At 28.5% G+C, this 16,454-nt stretch overlaps 5 protein-coding genes across 14 annotated transcripts in view; 2 read left to right on the top strand and 3 right to left on the bottom strand.

Moving 5' to 3' along the window:
* The window catches only part of LOC122514415 (protein diaphanous), a 31,108-nt gene extending 30,824 nt beyond the window's left edge, over positions 1 to 284 (bottom strand). The window contains exon 1 of the mRNA XM_043631207.1: positions 34 to 284. The gene's annotated coding sequence lies outside the window, so the exon portion shown is untranslated. The remainder of the gene's footprint in view (positions 1 to 33) is intronic.
* A 640-nt stretch (positions 285 to 924) lies between these two features.
* LOC122514505 (general transcription factor IIH subunit 4) lies at positions 925 to 3,372 on the top strand. Of its 3 annotated transcripts, XM_043631379.1 has the most exons (6): positions 930 to 1,740; positions 1,807 to 2,137; positions 2,225 to 2,398; positions 2,466 to 2,552; positions 2,663 to 2,878; positions 3,014 to 3,372. In XM_043631379.1, the coding sequence occupies exons 1-6, from the start codon at positions 1,227 to 1,229 to the stop codon at positions 3,093 to 3,095; spliced, it is 1,404 nt and encodes a 467-aa protein (XP_043487314.1). In that variant the 5' UTR covers positions 930 to 1,226; the 3' UTR covers positions 3,096 to 3,372. The 3 variants fall into 3 exon arrangements, with proteins under 3 accessions (XP_043487316.1, XP_043487315.1, XP_043487314.1); XM_043631381.1 differs by lacking the exon at positions 3,014 to 3,372 and having other exon boundaries at positions 925 to 1,740; positions 2,676 to 2,755; XM_043631380.1 differs by lacking the exon at positions 3,014 to 3,372 and having other exon boundaries at positions 925 to 1,740; positions 2,673 to 2,755.
* A 15-nt stretch (positions 3,373 to 3,387) lies between these two features.
* On the bottom strand, positions 3,388 to 5,574 carry LOC122514506 (cyclin-C). 3 transcript variants are annotated; one of them, XM_043631385.1, is made up of 6 exons: positions 5,480 to 5,574; positions 5,085 to 5,147; positions 4,909 to 5,015; positions 4,380 to 4,586; positions 4,044 to 4,295; positions 3,388 to 3,970 (listed from the first exon to the last, which is right to left on the bottom strand). In XM_043631385.1, exons 2-6 carry the CDS (start codon positions 5,114 to 5,116, stop codon positions 3,768 to 3,770), a joined length of 801 nt encoding a protein of 266 aa, XP_043487320.1. In that variant the 5' UTR covers positions 5,117 to 5,147; positions 5,480 to 5,574; the 3' UTR covers positions 3,388 to 3,767. The 3 variants fall into 3 exon arrangements, with proteins under 3 accessions (XP_043487320.1, XP_043487319.1, XP_043487321.1); XM_043631384.1 differs by lacking the exon at positions 5,480 to 5,574 and adding an exon at positions 5,285 to 5,325; XM_043631386.1 differs by lacking the exon at positions 5,480 to 5,574 and adding an exon at positions 5,225 to 5,250.
* Positions 5,575 to 5,971: 397 nt separating this feature from the next.
* LOC122514448 (adrenodoxin-like protein 1, mitochondrial) lies at positions 5,972 to 7,292 on the top strand. The gene is made up of 4 exons (XM_043631299.1): positions 5,972 to 6,229; positions 6,504 to 6,555; positions 6,676 to 6,923; positions 7,033 to 7,292. The coding sequence occupies exons 1-4, from the start codon at positions 6,121 to 6,123 to the stop codon at positions 7,134 to 7,136; spliced, it is 513 nt and encodes a 170-aa protein (XP_043487234.1). The 5' UTR covers positions 5,972 to 6,120; the 3' UTR covers positions 7,137 to 7,292.
* A 2,079-nt stretch (positions 7,293 to 9,371) lies between these two features.
* Positions 9,372 to 15,614, bottom strand: LOC122514447 (sprouty-related, EVH1 domain-containing protein 3). 6 transcript variants are annotated; one of them, XM_043631292.1, is made up of 7 exons: positions 15,389 to 15,614; positions 14,847 to 15,134; positions 13,703 to 14,003; positions 13,439 to 13,607; positions 12,365 to 12,426; positions 11,739 to 12,292; positions 9,372 to 11,636 (listed from the first exon to the last, which is right to left on the bottom strand). In XM_043631292.1, exons 2-7 carry the CDS (start codon positions 14,864 to 14,866, stop codon positions 11,480 to 11,482), a joined length of 1,263 nt encoding a protein of 420 aa, XP_043487227.1. In that variant the 5' UTR covers positions 14,867 to 15,134; positions 15,389 to 15,614; the 3' UTR covers positions 9,372 to 11,479. The 6 variants fall into 6 exon arrangements, with proteins under 6 accessions (XP_043487227.1, XP_043487231.1, XP_043487230.1 ...); XM_043631296.1 differs by having other exon boundaries at positions 15,396 to 15,614; XM_043631295.1 differs by having other exon boundaries at positions 15,415 to 15,614.
* Between the last annotated feature and the right edge of the window lie 840 nt (positions 15,615 to 16,454).

The following is a 16,454-nucleotide window of genomic DNA, read 5'->3' as shown; positions in this document are numbered from 1 at the left end:
TAATGAAGAAACTTTCACATCAGAAACACTTACCCGAACACTGATCGCTTGAAAATCCGTCCGATCACTCGAAAATACACCAATTTAATTGAAAATATATAAACCAATGAACCGATTTTATGATTTATTATTCTCACTAATATTTGTAACGCGAAAGTTAATTTAAAGGTAACTACCACCGTTATTTACAAACTTCCCGGAAGGGGAAAATCAATTGTACATATACATATATAATATATATATATATATATATTTTTCGCGGCAACCAAGTTAAATTAAAACGACCTTATCCGTTATATTTTTATAAACATACATCCACGCACACACACACATATATATGTATATATATATATATATATATTTATCTACACACATTTAATTTCATTAAAGACGGTTAAACCATCCATAAGTTTTGCTGCCTACATTTTAAATAAATTTCTACGCGAGTATCGTGTGATCATCATTTTGACACATTTTCCTGAACGTTCGGTTGGAATAAAGCATCAGAGAATAAACTTGAAAACGCTCGTTATTACTCGTTGCGTTTATTACAATGGTTCCACATTACACGATGCTGCGCTCTGCGAGGGAAACCAAAAGAGAATTTTATTTTAGAGAGTAGATCTGCTAACACGATGTTTCATTTTAATACATGATATCGAACGTCACCTAGCAGACTATCGATACAACTAAATTCATCCCCACTATTCATGCCTCAATCTCAAACGCCACCTAGCGAACTAAAGATATAACTAAATTCTTACCAATTATCGTTGATTGGTTTTATTCGTCACTATACAATCATAAACAATAAAATTTTAAATTAAAAAACTATGTTTTCATTTTTATAATTCTGTTGATTCGTGAATTATAAACTATTTTCATTTAAAGAAGCAATTTTGGATCGAAAAAACAAAAAGTGTTGTTTATGATTGTCTTTATGATTTTCAAAACTTTAGTACTAGTATTTCCTCTACAGTCATGTTGTATACTTCATGAGTAACGCTGTGTTGTAGAAACACAAACTTGAGCATAACCAAAAATCAAGAAATACATTAATATATTTATGTGTATAATTATAATAATTAAAAAACTAATGCAACACATAAAAAATGAATTAAATTTGATATCGTTACTTAATATGCTTTCATTATAACCTAACGTAAAATTTTTTATTTTTATTCAATTTTTAAAAGTATAGTGAAATAAGTTAATGCTGCAAAATAATGTCAAACACGATAAGTGGGAAGAATTTGTTGCGTCCTACCGGACTACAATGCAAAAATTTACACGAATATTTAAAATCACGTCCACCAGAAGTGTTAAGTAAATTATATCACAATCCGCCTATATGTTTGGCTGTGTTTCGTGAACTGCCTGTTATAGCTAAACATTATATCATGAGATTATTATTCGTCGAACAGGCAGTTCCACAAGCAGTAATAGCTTCTTGGTGTTCTAAACTCTACCTCGAGGATCATCAAAAAGTAGTTGTAATTTTAAAAGAATTAAATATATGGAGAGAAACCGCTTTGCCTGGAGGATTACCAGGCTGGGTTGTACATGCATCTTTTAAGAAGAATTTAAAAATTGTTCTATTAGGAGGTGGTAAACCATGGACAATGTCTAATCAATTAGAAACCGATAGTAAACCTAGAGACGTAGCATTTTTAGATGGGTATGCATTAGAAAGATGGGAATGTGTTTTACATTACATGGTTGGTTCTCAGCAGCAAGAAGGTAAATTCATTTAACGCTATGATGTAAGTTATGCAAATGATTTAACAATTTCAAAATTGACTTCAGGTATTTCGGCTGATGCTGTGAGAATACTTTTACATGCTGGTTTAATGAAACGAGATGAAGCCGATGGTAGTCCAGTTATCACGCAAGCAGGTTTTCAATTCTTATTGTTAGACACTGCGTCACAAGTATGGTACTTTATATTACAATACTTAGATACGATAGAAGCAAGAGGTCTTAATTTAGTTGAGTGCCTTACATTTCTATTCCAACTAAATTTTTCAACGCTTGGTAAAGATTATAGTACCGAAGGTATGTCCGAAAGCTTATTAACATTTCTACAACATCTAAGAGAATTTGGACTTGTTTATCAACGTAAACGAAAAGCTGGAAGGTTATTCTCAATTTAATATAATTTTAATAACTATTTTTCTTTTATCTATACTAATTTTTTTAAATTATCTCTTATTTCTCTTATTAGGTTTTATCCAACCCGTTTAGCATTAAATATAGCAACTGGGCAAAATAAACCATTAGCTAAAGAAACTGGAAAAGAAGGATATATAGTTGTTGAAACTAATTACAGAGTATATGCTTATACTAATTCAAATTTGCAAGTTGCTTTGCTTGGATTATTTTGTGAAATGTTATATAGGTAAATTTAATAATTTCCATATAATCAGAAAAATTAGTTCTTATTATTACTAAGCGACAACTTGCAGATTCCCAAACTTGGTGGTTTCAATATTAACAAGAGATTCAGTAAGGCAAGCTTTAAAAAGTGGAATTACTGCGGCACAGATTATAGGGTACATAATTATAATTTATTTCATTTAATTTTTTTTTTATCAATAATCTCTAACTACATATACTTAAGTATTGCACATTAAAGTTAATTTGCGTTCTGCTATATTAACAGTTATTTGCAGCAGCATGCACATAGTAAAATGTTAGAGGCAGGTCCACCTACATTGCCTCCGACTATTGTGGATCAAATTAAGTTATGGGAAAATGAAAGAAATAGATTTCTGTTTAGCGAAGGAGTCCTGTATAGTCATTTTCTGTCTCAAACCGATTTTGAAGTGCTTAGAAATCATGCACTTTCTACGGGTGTTCTGATCTGGCAAAATGACAGGTATGACAACAAAAATAAAAAGTTATTTTGACTTTTTCATATTATAGTAATAATATATTATATATAATATGTTATTACTATATGCATATTATAGAATATTGTTGTATTATTAAATTTTGTTTATTTTCCATGTAGAAAACGAACAGTGGTAGTAACGAAAGCGGGTCACGATGATGTGAAAAAGTTTTGGAAAAGATATTCAAAAGGTTCCTCTTGAAAAATCTTAAGATTAAACAACATCAACGGAAACAAATTAAATATCACAAAAGTCTTACATTTTCGTTAGATTGCTGGATAAAGATCTTTTTTAAGTGAAGTAAATATTCACATAAACATTATGTACAAATACAGTATAGGTATTAATATATTTCGTAACACTACCAATGAAAAATACGACATGAAAGATATACAATGTAACGTTTTAAGATTTGTATTAAGTAAAGCTATTTACAAATAATGAATAGATAAATGACGAGTAAAATATATTAAAATAACTAAACTGTGTATTACAATATTATTGGATTTTATTTCTTTCATTTTTTTGCGCTTTTACAGTAAATGAATTTGGTCATATTAATAATAAAAATTAATAATAATAAAAAAAGAGCATGTAATTACCATTATATCCAACGTCTGTGATCAATAAGATTCATTGTTTCATTTTTGGCTCCTTTATATTTATTTAATGGTGATTGTAATAAAACTGGATACTTATCAACACACTAATTGTGATAGTGATAATTTTAAAGTCTATATCACAGATTGTGTATAGTTTTATGTAAGAATAGTATTTAATGTCAAGGTTATTAATCCTTAACAGAAATACTTGGTTAATATGCAACACTGTTTAGCATCAATCCCACATATTCGATGCCGAAGGAACTGGATGTCAGCGCTGTGGTGCTGCTTTTGGTTTAGGCATTTTAGACAATAACCCTTGTATCTCCTTCTTTTCATCATACGTTTTCCACAATTCATATAAATTTATAATGTAACGAGCTATTTCTTGGATTTTTTCCATGTCTGCATTTAATTCCGCAAACCATGATTTGAGATCTTTTTGTAATATTACACATGCAATTTGTAAGCATCCTACAATATAGATTAGTTTAAAATTTAGTTCATCACAAAATGTGTAATATTTATCAATTATTATAGTTCTTACCAATGGCTATTTGATATGGTGGATAAAGAAGACATACGTCTGTACGTAAACTATCATTTATAATACGCCAAGCTAATGTTAATAATTGATCATCTGGTCCTACATCTTGAATAAGAATTAAAAGAGGTCTATATGGTTGGTATACGATTAAACAACAATCTAAATGCTCCAAAAGATAAAATTCACATTCAAGAATATGATTTGTACGATATGGAAATTCTTGGGAGTATGCGTAATTAAATTTGTTTTTTACTAGAAAAAAATACAGTATAATAAATAACAAATATTAATAAAATGTAAATATAATTCTAAGTATATATGATTTTTTTCGCATACCTACTGTTTGACAAGTTGTTATTAACCTTGTATTAGAAATAACTCCAAATTCCTCAACTTTTGAAGCTAAGAAGACCGATGTAGGAGCTAATAATAAAGGATCAATACATTTTAAACTATTACGGGCATAGAACCTTTTAAAATATACTGTCGCAGTAGCAATTACTTGCTGTCTTAATTTTAATTGTTCACCTAATACTTGAATAACTGAAACAAATATGAGAGAAAAATACAAATGATAAACAATAATAAATGTATTCGAATAATTTCTCTCAATAGAATATAATATATAAACCTCTCATTTGTCAAATCAATTAATTTCACAAAATTGATAAATTTACATATATTGTTTAACAGCCATACAAGATATTGCTATTTAATATAATTTTAAGTTTAAAAAATTAATTTTAAATATGAAAAATTAAGCATCAATCAAGCACTTTGATATCAAAATATTCTAAAAGTTAAGTTCATTGCTTTGACTTATGAATGATTCTTATAATGTAAAAATGTATTATGTTAAACTTACGATTGGAAAAAAAGATAAAAAGCTTTTGATATTCTTCTTCTGTTAAAATAGATAAATCATGCTGTCGTTCACGTACTAAATCTTGTTTGTCAAGTAACCATTGTTGACTACAAAGTAAAATTCTTTAATAATTCATCATTTAATTGATTATATCGCAATATATATCAATAACTTACTGGTGGGAGCTTTGCCAAAAATTTCCAGCCATTCTTCAATATTAGATCACAATATTTTAATTGCTAGAAATAAACAATTATAGTTCCATATCTATTTCTAAAAGATTTAAACTTTACTTATATATATATGTTATATTTACATTTATGTATATTACTACGAAAGAAAAAAATATAAAAATCTTATTTTCAAAACGAATTACCAATTTAACTAAAATTTGTTTAAACAATTCTTCTGTTTTATATAAAATAACTATTACTAATGGATCACATATACATATTTATTTACATGCTAATACAAAAAATATACACGTGTAGAATCAATCAAAAATGATGACTGCATGTTCTATGAGAAATATGTAATACTCTAGAAAACAAAGAGGCAAATATTCGATTACCATATTCTTTCTCTGTCTTACTCATGCATCTGCATTATGCAGAGTTACATACACATACAACTAATAAGATTACACACATAAAATTTAATATTCGCGGGAAAAATAAAGAAATAGTTATATTTACAAAATCATTCAAGGTACGATACTACACAGATTTTTAATAATAATTTATTATTTTTAACACACAAATTATATTATATTATTTATTAAAAATATTTCTTCAAGTATTTAAAGATGTAAAAAGTGAATTTTAAATTTAATCGTTTACTATAACCTATGGTAAATCTTATAACGTAATATGCGTAGCCAATCAAATGGCTTCTATGTTTATTTTAACTTTGTATCTTTAAGAATGTATAAAGTGGTTAACGTATACTTTATCTGATTTTCCTTTCGAAAAACCTTAAACTATTTTAATTATTGTAAATGATACTTTAGAAAATAAGTAATAACAATTTAACAAGTTAATTATTTTATTCTGTGTGTGGTGTGTGTTATATACAATTAACAGTGTTGGGTTATATTATCGAGTTTCAAATCTTTCAATTGTATAACCTTTGGTTAAAAATATGTATGTTATTTCAATGTGTACTTGAAGGATTGATTTCGCAGTGTAATTATTGTCACTCTGATAGTATAAGATGACATTTATATTAAGACCCTTAACCTTAAAGCGTACATTAAAAAATACATTTTTACCAATTACATGTTTCAATAAAATAACAAATTCGTTGGTACATACATCGAAATGTAAGTTTTATTCAAGTATATTCGCATAATTTCAGATGACGTTTTAAAAATTACTGAATTAATGTCCCAAAAATTTCTTATTTTGTTTTACTGCATGCATAATATTTTTTATTTTATATAAAATAATATATATAGTATTTTATTTTTTATATAAAAAATATCTTACATGTAAAACTCTTATTAAAAAAAAGCAAGACATTTTTGGGATGACCACACATACAAATATTTATATAATATTAAAATAAATAATTATATTATGTGTTTAAATTTGTAGGGTTACTACATGGAGAATATGAAATGCAAGATCCAAAATCAGAAGCCGATGTGTAGGTAAACTTAGCATTTAACATTGAATATTTTTATTCAAAGTATATATAAACGAATAGTAATAAATTGTATGATAAATATTCATATTAATTTAAAATGCTTGCTATTTTATACTCCAGAGTAAATATTACATTTGTGGACAAAACAGGAAAGAAAATACCGGTGAGAGGTAAAGTAGGAGATAATGTACTTTATTTAGCGCACAGGTATGGAATAGAAATGGAAGGAGCGTGTGAAGCTTCTCTTGCTTGTACTACATGTCATGTGTATGTAGATCATGATTATTTAAATAAACTTTCACAAGCAGAGGAACAAGAAGAGGATCTATTAGATTTAGCACCTTTTTTAAAAGAAAATTCAAGATTAGGTACATATGTACATATATATATATATATGTATAATCTGTCACCTATTTTATTGAAATTATGTCCACTTGTAATTGTTATTTTAAATTACAATTTCTTATTTTATTTTAGGTTGTCAAATAACATTAACAAAAGAATTAGATGGTATAGTTGTAGAATTACCTAAAGCGACTAGAAACTTTTATGTCGATGGTCATACTCCAACGCCACATTAAAATAGATTTTATGTATAAATATTTATAATTAAATAGTTTATATATTTTAACAAATGAATCTGCTAAAAAATATTTATAAGTTGTGTATAAAAAGAATAGTTATATTATTTAAATAAATATATATTCAGTTTCGTAAATGAATACGTTACAATAATGTATTTAATATTCTTGTATGTAAAATGGTTTATATTTATCTAATGTTTCATTGTGGTACAATATATTTTATTTTTCATACAGTTGGATTATGATACATATTTTTTTTAATTACAATGATACAAGATTTAAACATTTATGATACAATGAATTTGTGAATTAAAATCTTACTCGTTGATCTTGCAGCATTTACATTGTGAGTGAGAGTCTTATAGAACAAGTTTTTACAATCTAATCTCACATCACTTGAGTGCTGCCATAAACGTTTAACACTTGTTTTACTTTTGGCAGGCACTTTTGCGAATTATCCCAGTTTGATAATTTTTATAATAGCTTTGTGTGTATTTATATGTGCATATTCATTTAAATTTATTTATTTGTGTAAATTTTTGCACATATCACTTTTGCCCACACAAACACACACATACATCACATATGAGCGCGTGTACATATTCATACATTCGTATATTCTTCTATTTGTATCAATGATTATTATCACCAATTATTATCATCCTTGTACAAATTATATTATTTATATTTTCTCTTGTTTAATTGATTACTATGACCATAGATATTTTTAAAATATGCTTCAATTACATTAAACACTCATACTAAATCGTTGAGAAAATTTAAACAAGATTCAAGCACACTTCATTCATCAATCTGTAAAAACCGTAATACACATATTTCTCATTTGGTGTAGATCATCACAACAAACTTACAGAAAAAGTAACTTTTGTACTTTTCTATAATCAAACGAAGATTTCCATTAGATAAATGATATCCTATAATAGAAATTACGATAGAATACTATGAAATCCATATGTTATAATTTTATATAAGAACAAAAATTAATTCAATAGTTAAGTAATATGTTTGTATATTTAAAAATACTTGCAATTGCAGTTAATAAGTAAATTTTTAAGTTTTAAAAATATCAAAGCTCAAAAAAATTACATTTAGATTAAATAATATGTGCATTACAAAATTTAACTTATATTTTTTGTAAAATTAAAAACAGCTTTATTATGTATATGTATCTATACTAGTATATCTAGCACGTATTTGTATATTATTTTAAATAAAATATATTTATTTAATTGGATTGCAAGTATTCATACACAAGGATATTATTTTTAATATTTTTTTTTTTAAATCAAAAGATTGAAAAAATATTTTAAGAACAAAAAGAAAATGATGGTATTTGTAATCTAGTTTATGATTTTACATGTATTAATAGATGATAAACAAGATTTTGTAAACATAACACAGATAATTATTATATTAATGAAATTAAAAATGAGATATATATATATATATATATGTATATATTTTTAAACATACTTTAAAAATCTTTGTACTCTAAATTTAGATTAAACAAAAATTTATGAATTATTGGCAACTAATGAACAGAAGTTAGTTATTGTGATTTGATTAATATTTTTTTGATATTTTTTTTATCGCAACCATTGTTTTGCTTTATAAATAGAATTCAAATTCGTTAATTACTATTCAGAACAAGTATTTATGAAAATTTCAAAATTACTGTATTTATTCAGGAACCAATTTTCTAATGTATTCTCTCTTTGCATAATATTACTATTTATATGTATGCTATTTTAATATTTAGTCAAGTATAATAATTAAGTAAATTATATAGATAGATACACTCTAAAATATAATTTAAAAGTTACTGCATTTAGATGGACATAACGGAACACATCAATAAAATATTTTCTATGAATGGATGGATGCTTAAATCAGTGTTCATAAATATGAACTACCATGGAAGAAGGCTAGCCATTATCATATGACATATAACATTTAGATACTTCAATAAAATTTTTCAAATAAAACGAGCATGTATGTATAGTAATAATTAATATAGATGCACATAAATTTTGAATTTAAGAGCAATAAATGTTCATTTTAAGAGGAAAATACAAATAGTTTTTTTGTATAAACTTTTGATACTTATTTTTTATGGCATATGAGAAGCAATCCATAAACACTAATATATTAATAGACTAGAAATATTGAACATAACAAAGTATTAATTATTTAAATAAGCATAGACGTGTGCTATTTTGAAAATACATTCTTTGTCACTTTGTACAATTCTAAAATATATCATGCATTGCTGTTATTAATGTTTGCAGAACAATCACATGCTTGTAGTTTAATTATATAACAAATAACATATTTCTTGTAAATTGCTTCTACAAATACAAATGTATTGTTAGCAATTTTGTAGTAATAATTTCTTAAAAATAATATTGTAAATATTTTACATTATATATCAATAAGCTGATCATGAAGAACTACCTAGCACATTTTGAAGCTTTGGTTTAAAAAATATATTACAATCTCTATATACATTCTCTTTATACATAGAGATAAATGTCAAGGTGATTTACATAATATGATAAACAAATATAAGAATCTTTGCAATGTTAAAATTGTGCTTAGCTGTAAAGTATAACAGCGCGATCTATATTATGGCACTATTTATCTAAGAGAGAGTATCATGATTAAATGGCAATTAAATTTTTACAAATATGTAATCAGATCCGTAGATATTTCTTCAACATATCTTTTAAATATATATATATATCTTTCTAACATAATTAATTAGTAAAGATCAAGATAATAATTATTGCTTAAGCTAGCTGCTTCTTACTTCATATAAGATCAAATAAACTGGTTCTACTTAAATAACTGATAGTACTAAAATGAAAAATCATAAATATATTTACAGACTTTTAATAAAATTGACCTGTAAATAAAAAAGAAATTATTATTTTGTATAAATACTTTTATAATGTACAATATTAATGCATTAATGCATATAATATATGAATAAATATCACCAAAAGAGAGCATAAGCATTAGAGAGAACATTAAAATAAGATAATTTATTATCATTAATAAAAATAAGTAAAAATTAAGATAATAATTAGTATCGTATATTTTTATGAAATACTCTAAGTGCCATGAGTAATACTAAGAATCAGATCATTATTTAATTAGAAATCTGTTATATTTCAATCTTTTTTTTAATGTGTCATTATTCTTTATTAAATAATATTTAGACAATTTAAATTAATAATTATAAATCTTCTCTTTACATCAGGCACTGGTCACAAATATTTGTGTGTATTTGCTTTGTGAAGAAGTTATATTTATTAAATATTAGCTACTGTTTGCATCTTATGAGACGCAGCCAGCTTTTGTCAATCTATTTTTATCAATAAAATACATAAAAATACGTATAATATGTTCTAAAATATCACAAAATTTGTACAATATAGGCACCCATAACATGGTTTGCAACTTAGAAGATTATTCAATCACCTTGACAATAATTTTTGTATTTTTTAGGAAATCAATTATTCAAGTGATTGCAGCAGCAACATAGCATACATGCAAATATTGCAATGCTTTCCATCATATATTTTAATGAGATAATTTTCAACGACTAATAAATGATAAATATAGAGTAATTTTTACTTTATCTTGATTAACTTTACAGTTTCAATTTACTCTTGTTTCCCAACTTTATTACATACTAATAAGGGCTAGAAAATTAGCAAATACTGGCTTTAACTTTTTTAGTATAATCAGAACTTATGAATAGAACACATTCTTACACTTTCATTCTGACAATCGCAGCAATGCTCGATTCCAGTGTGGACATTGTGCTCTCTATACACACATTACACGAGGCAGAGAATAATAATTCAAACTGGGAATAAAAAGTTTTTTTGCATTATCTCACAGCTGCACTCTCATAATTTACACCATGTACAATACATAGTTGCTCAGTCCTATCCATAGACCAATTGGTGGAAGTATAAATACTATCTTACTTCCATCTGTCATTGTTTAATATACAGTTGTGACTAAACAATTCATACTGCTAATAAAGTTTACAAAACGTACGGAATATACACATTGTGAAGGCTAAATGCATCTTGTGCTCCATATCATTTTCTTTGTCAGTTTAATTCTCACAGATGATGTTGATGGATTAGTGCGTGTACTGGAAGCTGTCTGCCCCTTTGATACCTCTGACAACGTCCCATACTCAGATCGTGACATTCATACACATTAGCGACTGCACTACGCGATGATGAAAACTTTGTTGATTCAACTGAGTATGGAGCAGAGACATCAAAGGGATCCTCCAGTTATTCCATTGGATGATGACGACCTCCACACATTCCGCACGATATTCCACACCAGTGAACAGCTCTGAGTGGGGGATAAATCCATAAACACGGAACAATTAGTGATAATAATGCTAAACCAATCCATCTTCGTCCACATCCTTCTTCCGTACTACAACTACAGAATTATATATTAATTAAATCTTAAGCAATCATATACGTACATTTTTTTAAGTTAATAAAGTAAAGTTTTCATACAAAGTTTTCTAATAAAACTTACCTACAAGGATTTTGGGCAAATTCACCTTCAGCATCGCTCATACAATGATACAGCATACACTGAGCACATGATAAACAAGATATTGTTTCTATTCCACGTTTAATAGGATCAGGAGCATCCTCGCAAGATCCCCTAGGATTTTGCTGCTCAGAATATAATTCTTGGCAATGTTTACAACGTAACTGTACGTTACGTCTGATAGTATTTTTTGAAGGTTGTGACACTATAATATCGGGTTTTTTTAAAGAAGTTCCACTACTGTGCCTGTCTAATCTATCACTTTTATGATCATCGACGATGGGATATAAATATTCGTGGTTGACTGTTGTGAGATGCACATAGGAATAATTATCAGATCCAATGTCTGCAGTTGATGTTAAGGGATGTTGAGATAGTGATACTTTGTTGGCGGATCCACCAATGTAATGGATAGGTTTATTATGGGAATCAAAAACATCAGGACACTGGGGATGGTAAATAGGTACACGAACTACTCCACGAGATGTATCCGAAGATGGACGTGGATCTAAAGGTTCCACAGGTAGATTTAAAGTCTGTAAAATTAGAAAAATATCAATTGATATGACGAATTTCAAATATGTATTTTAAAATTGTTCAATTCTTACCATAAAAACATCTTCGTCACCACCATCTGCTGAATTACAGCACAATGTTGATTCCGCAAGCCCTATAATATTATAATAACAAAATATTAATAAATTTAATTATTTACACATTGTATAGCAAACAATGATAGACTATACATTTTTTTGTACAGCTTACCAGTTGTACAATCCATATAAAAATGCAGCAAAATAACAAACACAAAAAAATTAATAATTAATGATATGTCACTCTTTTTACTTTATATTTACTATTTAAGATAACAGAATAATGGACTTGTATCTTAATGCATTCTTAGTCACATTATATTTGTTCATTATCTTTAAATATTCAGGAAGAACAAATCATTTCATTATATGAAAAATACATTTTAAACATAAAAAAAAGTAGCATGGTTCGAAACTATACTAATCTCAAACTTCCTATGATTTGTATATACACGTGCGCGGTACAATTAACTTTGCAAGATGTTTGATAAATAATTACGGTTAGTTGGTTATTAAACAAAAAAAGACTTATTGTTGCAAATTGAATAATCCATTATTAATAACTGAAGAAACTGAACGTCGCGTCTCTGGAATTTCTCTGTGACCTATTATATTCATGTAGGATTGGAAAAAATGTAAGCAAGAAACATGAAGATATGAATATTCGAAAACGATCGTTGCTAAATATATACGCATTTCGAGTAAGAGTAAAGTTGTTTTTCGGTTATGAGAAATGTAAACAAGAAAGGTCAGGATATGAATGTTCGAAAACGGTCGTTGCTAAATATATATGTAGTTCGAATAAGTAAAGTTATTTTTCGGTTGGGTAGAGATATAAGAAATATCGTCCTTTATTACACAGTAACAGAGTATAAGGGTGAAGAGGGAAAAGAATCAAGGTAGAGAATAAGAATATCAGAGTAAGAAAGTGTAAAACTAGAGTTACGAAAAATATTCCTACATTCATATTTGGAACGGCCGCCCAAACAATATTCTGAAATTTTTTGTTTTTTTCGCCCGGTAGACTTACGACGCCTCTGAGACGTCTTTGTAAGCTAAAGGGTTAATATATATTATTACGAGTCTTACCTTCCAACAGTTCTTCCACTGCAGTACGTACACCTTTATCGAATGCTCTTGCATCCGCAGCCGTTGTAAAAGTTAATCCAAATTTTTTCTCTCCCGTCCGCCAATGATGAAAAGTTGGCATTACCTTATTATATTCAAAATCTTTTTTAATAGTACAACTAAGAACAACCTACAAAGATAAAGAATATAAATAAAGATGTTTTATAATATAATGATAAAGCACTTAATATTATAATTTACTATTAAACTGTTATATCATAATACCGATTGATCGGTGATACGTTTCCCAAAGATAAGATATTCATGTTTTTTTTTTGTCGCACTAGGTGGAGAAGTACTAGATCCATGACCCTGCGCGTTGACAGTTGTACTCAAAGTTGTAGTGTTAACATTCGAAGTAGAAATACTTGTACCATTGGTATTACTAGTCTGAAGTCCAACCACTGAGGTTGCTCTGCGCCTCACAGAAACATTAGCTAAGCCACCTCCACTAAGAGGAACCCATCCACCAGAACTATCATCTCTCGTCATTACTTGGGCACAAACCCTCACTAAGTAGTTACCACTAAAAAACAATAACAATAAGATTAATTGAAATCAATTCTATATTACCATATTAATATGTGAATAGATATAGTAAAAGCATGGACACTAACATTATACCATGGAAAGGAATATGACAAGTTGTACACAAAATTCAATGAATCTAGCATAATTGGAAATATACATAGAGTGGTAAAGGATATAAGTTATATTAAAAATTGAAAAAAACGCGTTGTTTAAAAAAATTAATGAAAGGGAAGAAGGATCGTTTAAATATAAATTTATTTCATATAATAGCCGGTAAAATATTCAAAATCGTCAGTAATACAACTACATAGCAGATGTTACACGCTGACATCGATTCAATGAATGAACAGTCAGCCATGCACGAACACACACCGGATGACATACCAACACGTTTGTAGAAAGGAGTATACGACATACGTTTACATGTGTAAATTCGTAGGAGGAGCGACGAAAAGATAATGTGTGAGATTCCCGAAAGAGGGGGAACTTAACGGTCGTAAAAAGTCACACAATAAATAAAAAAAAAAAAAAAATGCAAGAGGGGTACTATGGAGAGCGATTCAGGAAAGAAAGAAAAGAGAGAGAGAGAGAAATGGAGAAAAGAAAAAGAAAAGTGAATGTTTCTTTGGACGATGTGTGTACGAAGTGTACACCATTTAAAACATGGTGGGGACACACAGCTCGTAAAAAGCACAGTAACGTAACGAATGTTTCGCCTTTCCGTGCGGAACCATCTTCATACGTACAGTGGTACGGTAGCATTAAACAGAAAGAGCAAGTAAGAGGAAGAAAGAAATACAGAAATAAAGAGAAAAAGAGAGAAAGATAGATTACTTACTCCTCCGACGCTTCTGTCATGATTCGAGCAGTCGAAGCCTTTACTCAATGCCCACTTTTTCCCACACTTCACCATTTTCGTAGCATTGAAAAGACATTCGGTCGCGATTCTGTTTGTGAAGCTTTTTTAGGCTAGTGCCAAGCACAGGAAGCGCCCCAGACCTCCTCCCTCTCTTAGACCCCGTAGAGTTCATCCCCACGCCTGACCTCAGACGACGAACAGTCCACGCCTGCTCCCTTTCGCATCCTCGATCGCGCATTTCATTTTAAAGCCAAATCCATCTCCAACCTGTTCTCCAATGATTGTCGTACGAGGATAAAAAATAATACACTAACATGATATATGTGTCTATATATATATATATATATATATGTATATATGTATATGTATATATATATATTATATCTATAAATAAATAAAATAAATATATATATATATATAATATAAGATATATACAGAGATATATATATATATACGTATATATGATAATGATATGTATATATATGTATCTATATATGTATGTATTTAAAGTAGGATATGACTGATGACTGAAAACAAGGAAGCAAACAAGACGATCCTCGAACAATCCTCTTTATTCAGACGTAAACTTCCCTTCGACCGCGACGTGACACTTGCGAGGAATATGTCTACTAGTCGAATAGAGTTGAGACAAGCGACACACCGCCATACACCGCCGCCACACCACCACCATCATCACCGCCACCGCGCCTCGAACACGCGCACGCACACTCCTTCGCCCACAGATGCAATTGACTATATAGTGGATATATCGACTCTTACGGTGGAAGCCACCGGTCTCTGCGCAACAGGATTCATTCATCGATGTTCGCTCGCTCTCTAGACAGGGAGGAGAGAGACAGAGGGAGAGAGAAGTTGTGCTCCGTGTGATTAAAGCGCACACCAACGAAAGACTTTCTCACTTCGTTCGATTACCGTCTATGGCCCGATCGTTATATCCTTCCTTATGCTTCACTTTCCTCTTCTTTTATGTCTATATTTGGTTTCATTAAAAAAAAAAAAAAAAAAAAAAACAGATAAAAAAGAAAGAAAAACCAACCATGATATTGTCGACGTAAAGTTGTTATATTTTCGTATAAAGGAAATATGGAGCGATTAGTTTTTCAAGGACAATAGTTCATGTCTATTCGGAGGAATATACTATAATGTTTATTTAATATAATTTAGATTATATATAAAATAATGAACTATATAACACAATTGCATTGATCGAATCTTTATGAGATTTTGCATTACTTTAATTGTAATAATATCGATTATTGTATCAGATTTGTTGTAGCGTCACTGTTCATAATTTTAAATTATCGCTATACATCGAGTTCAATTTTTATTGGCTATAATTATAATTTACTATTTTTAAACGAACGTAAAAGATTGTAAGGATATATATATATATATAAAAATATATTAGAGTTCTTAATACTATAATCTATACCACATAAGCGATGATGCAGATCAAGAATTAATTTTATTTCAATCTAATAAACGCGGGTAAATTGGCGCCATTTGCTTTCTATTTCGTCATCGCTAAAATTTCTTTCTTCTCATTGGTAGTTTAGTAGGACGTAT

This window comes from Polistes fuscatus, unplaced genomic scaffold (assembly GCF_010416935.1).
Source record: "Polistes fuscatus isolate 324 unplaced genomic scaffold, CU_Pfus_HIC Scaffold15, whole genome shotgun sequence".
Lineage (NCBI taxonomy): Eukaryota > Metazoa > Arthropoda > Insecta > Hymenoptera > Vespidae > Polistes > Polistes fuscatus.
Note: the sequence above shows the minus strand (reverse complement) of the source record. Positions and strands in the feature narration are given on the sequence as shown.

Excerpts from the sequence above, each read along its gene's own strand:
- LOC122514447 (XM_043631292.1), bottom strand. The coding sequence starts at position 14,866 with ATGACAGAAGCGTCGGAGGA. Across the intron at positions 12,427-13,438 it reads AGTGGAAGAACTGTTGGAAG|GGCTTGCGGAATCAACATTG; the intron begins GTAAGACTCGTA and ends ATAATATTATAG. Across the intron at positions 12,293-12,364 it reads GTGACGAAGATGTTTTTATG|ACTTTAAATCTACCTGTGGA; the intron begins GTAAGAATTGAA and ends CTAATTTTACAG.
- LOC122514505 (XM_043631379.1), top strand. The coding sequence starts at position 1,227 with ATGTCAAACACGATAAGTGGGAAGAATTTGTTGCGTCCTACCGGACTA. Across the intron at positions 1,741-1,806 it reads TGGTTCTCAGCAGCAAGAAG|GTATTTCGGCTGATGCTGTG; the intron begins GTAAATTCATTT and ends AATTGACTTCAG. Across the intron at positions 2,879-3,013 it reads CTGATCTGGCAAAATGACAG|AAAACGAACAGTGGTAGTAA; the intron begins GTATGACAACAA and ends TTTTCCATGTAG.
- LOC122514506 (XM_043631385.1), bottom strand. The coding sequence starts at position 5,116 with ATGGCTGGAAATTTTTGGCAAAGCTCCCACCA. Across the intron at positions 5,016-5,084 it reads TTTTGGCAAAGCTCCCACCA|TCAACAATGGTTACTTGACA; the intron begins GTAAGTTATTGA and ends TTTACTTTGTAG. Across the intron at positions 4,296-4,379 it reads AACAACTTGTCAAACAGTAG|TAAAAAACAAATTTAATTAC; the intron begins GTATGCGAAAAA and ends ATTTTTTTCTAG.
- LOC122514448 (XM_043631299.1), top strand. The coding sequence starts at position 6,121 with ATGACATTTATATTAAGACCCTTAACCTTAAAGCGTACATTAAAAAAT. Across the intron at positions 6,230-6,503 it reads GTTGGTACATACATCGAAAT|GGTTACTACATGGAGAATAT; the intron begins GTAAGTTTTATT and ends TTAAATTTGTAG. Across the intron at positions 6,924-7,032 it reads AAAAGAAAATTCAAGATTAG|GTTGTCAAATAACATTAACA; the intron begins GTACATATGTAC and ends ATTTTATTTTAG.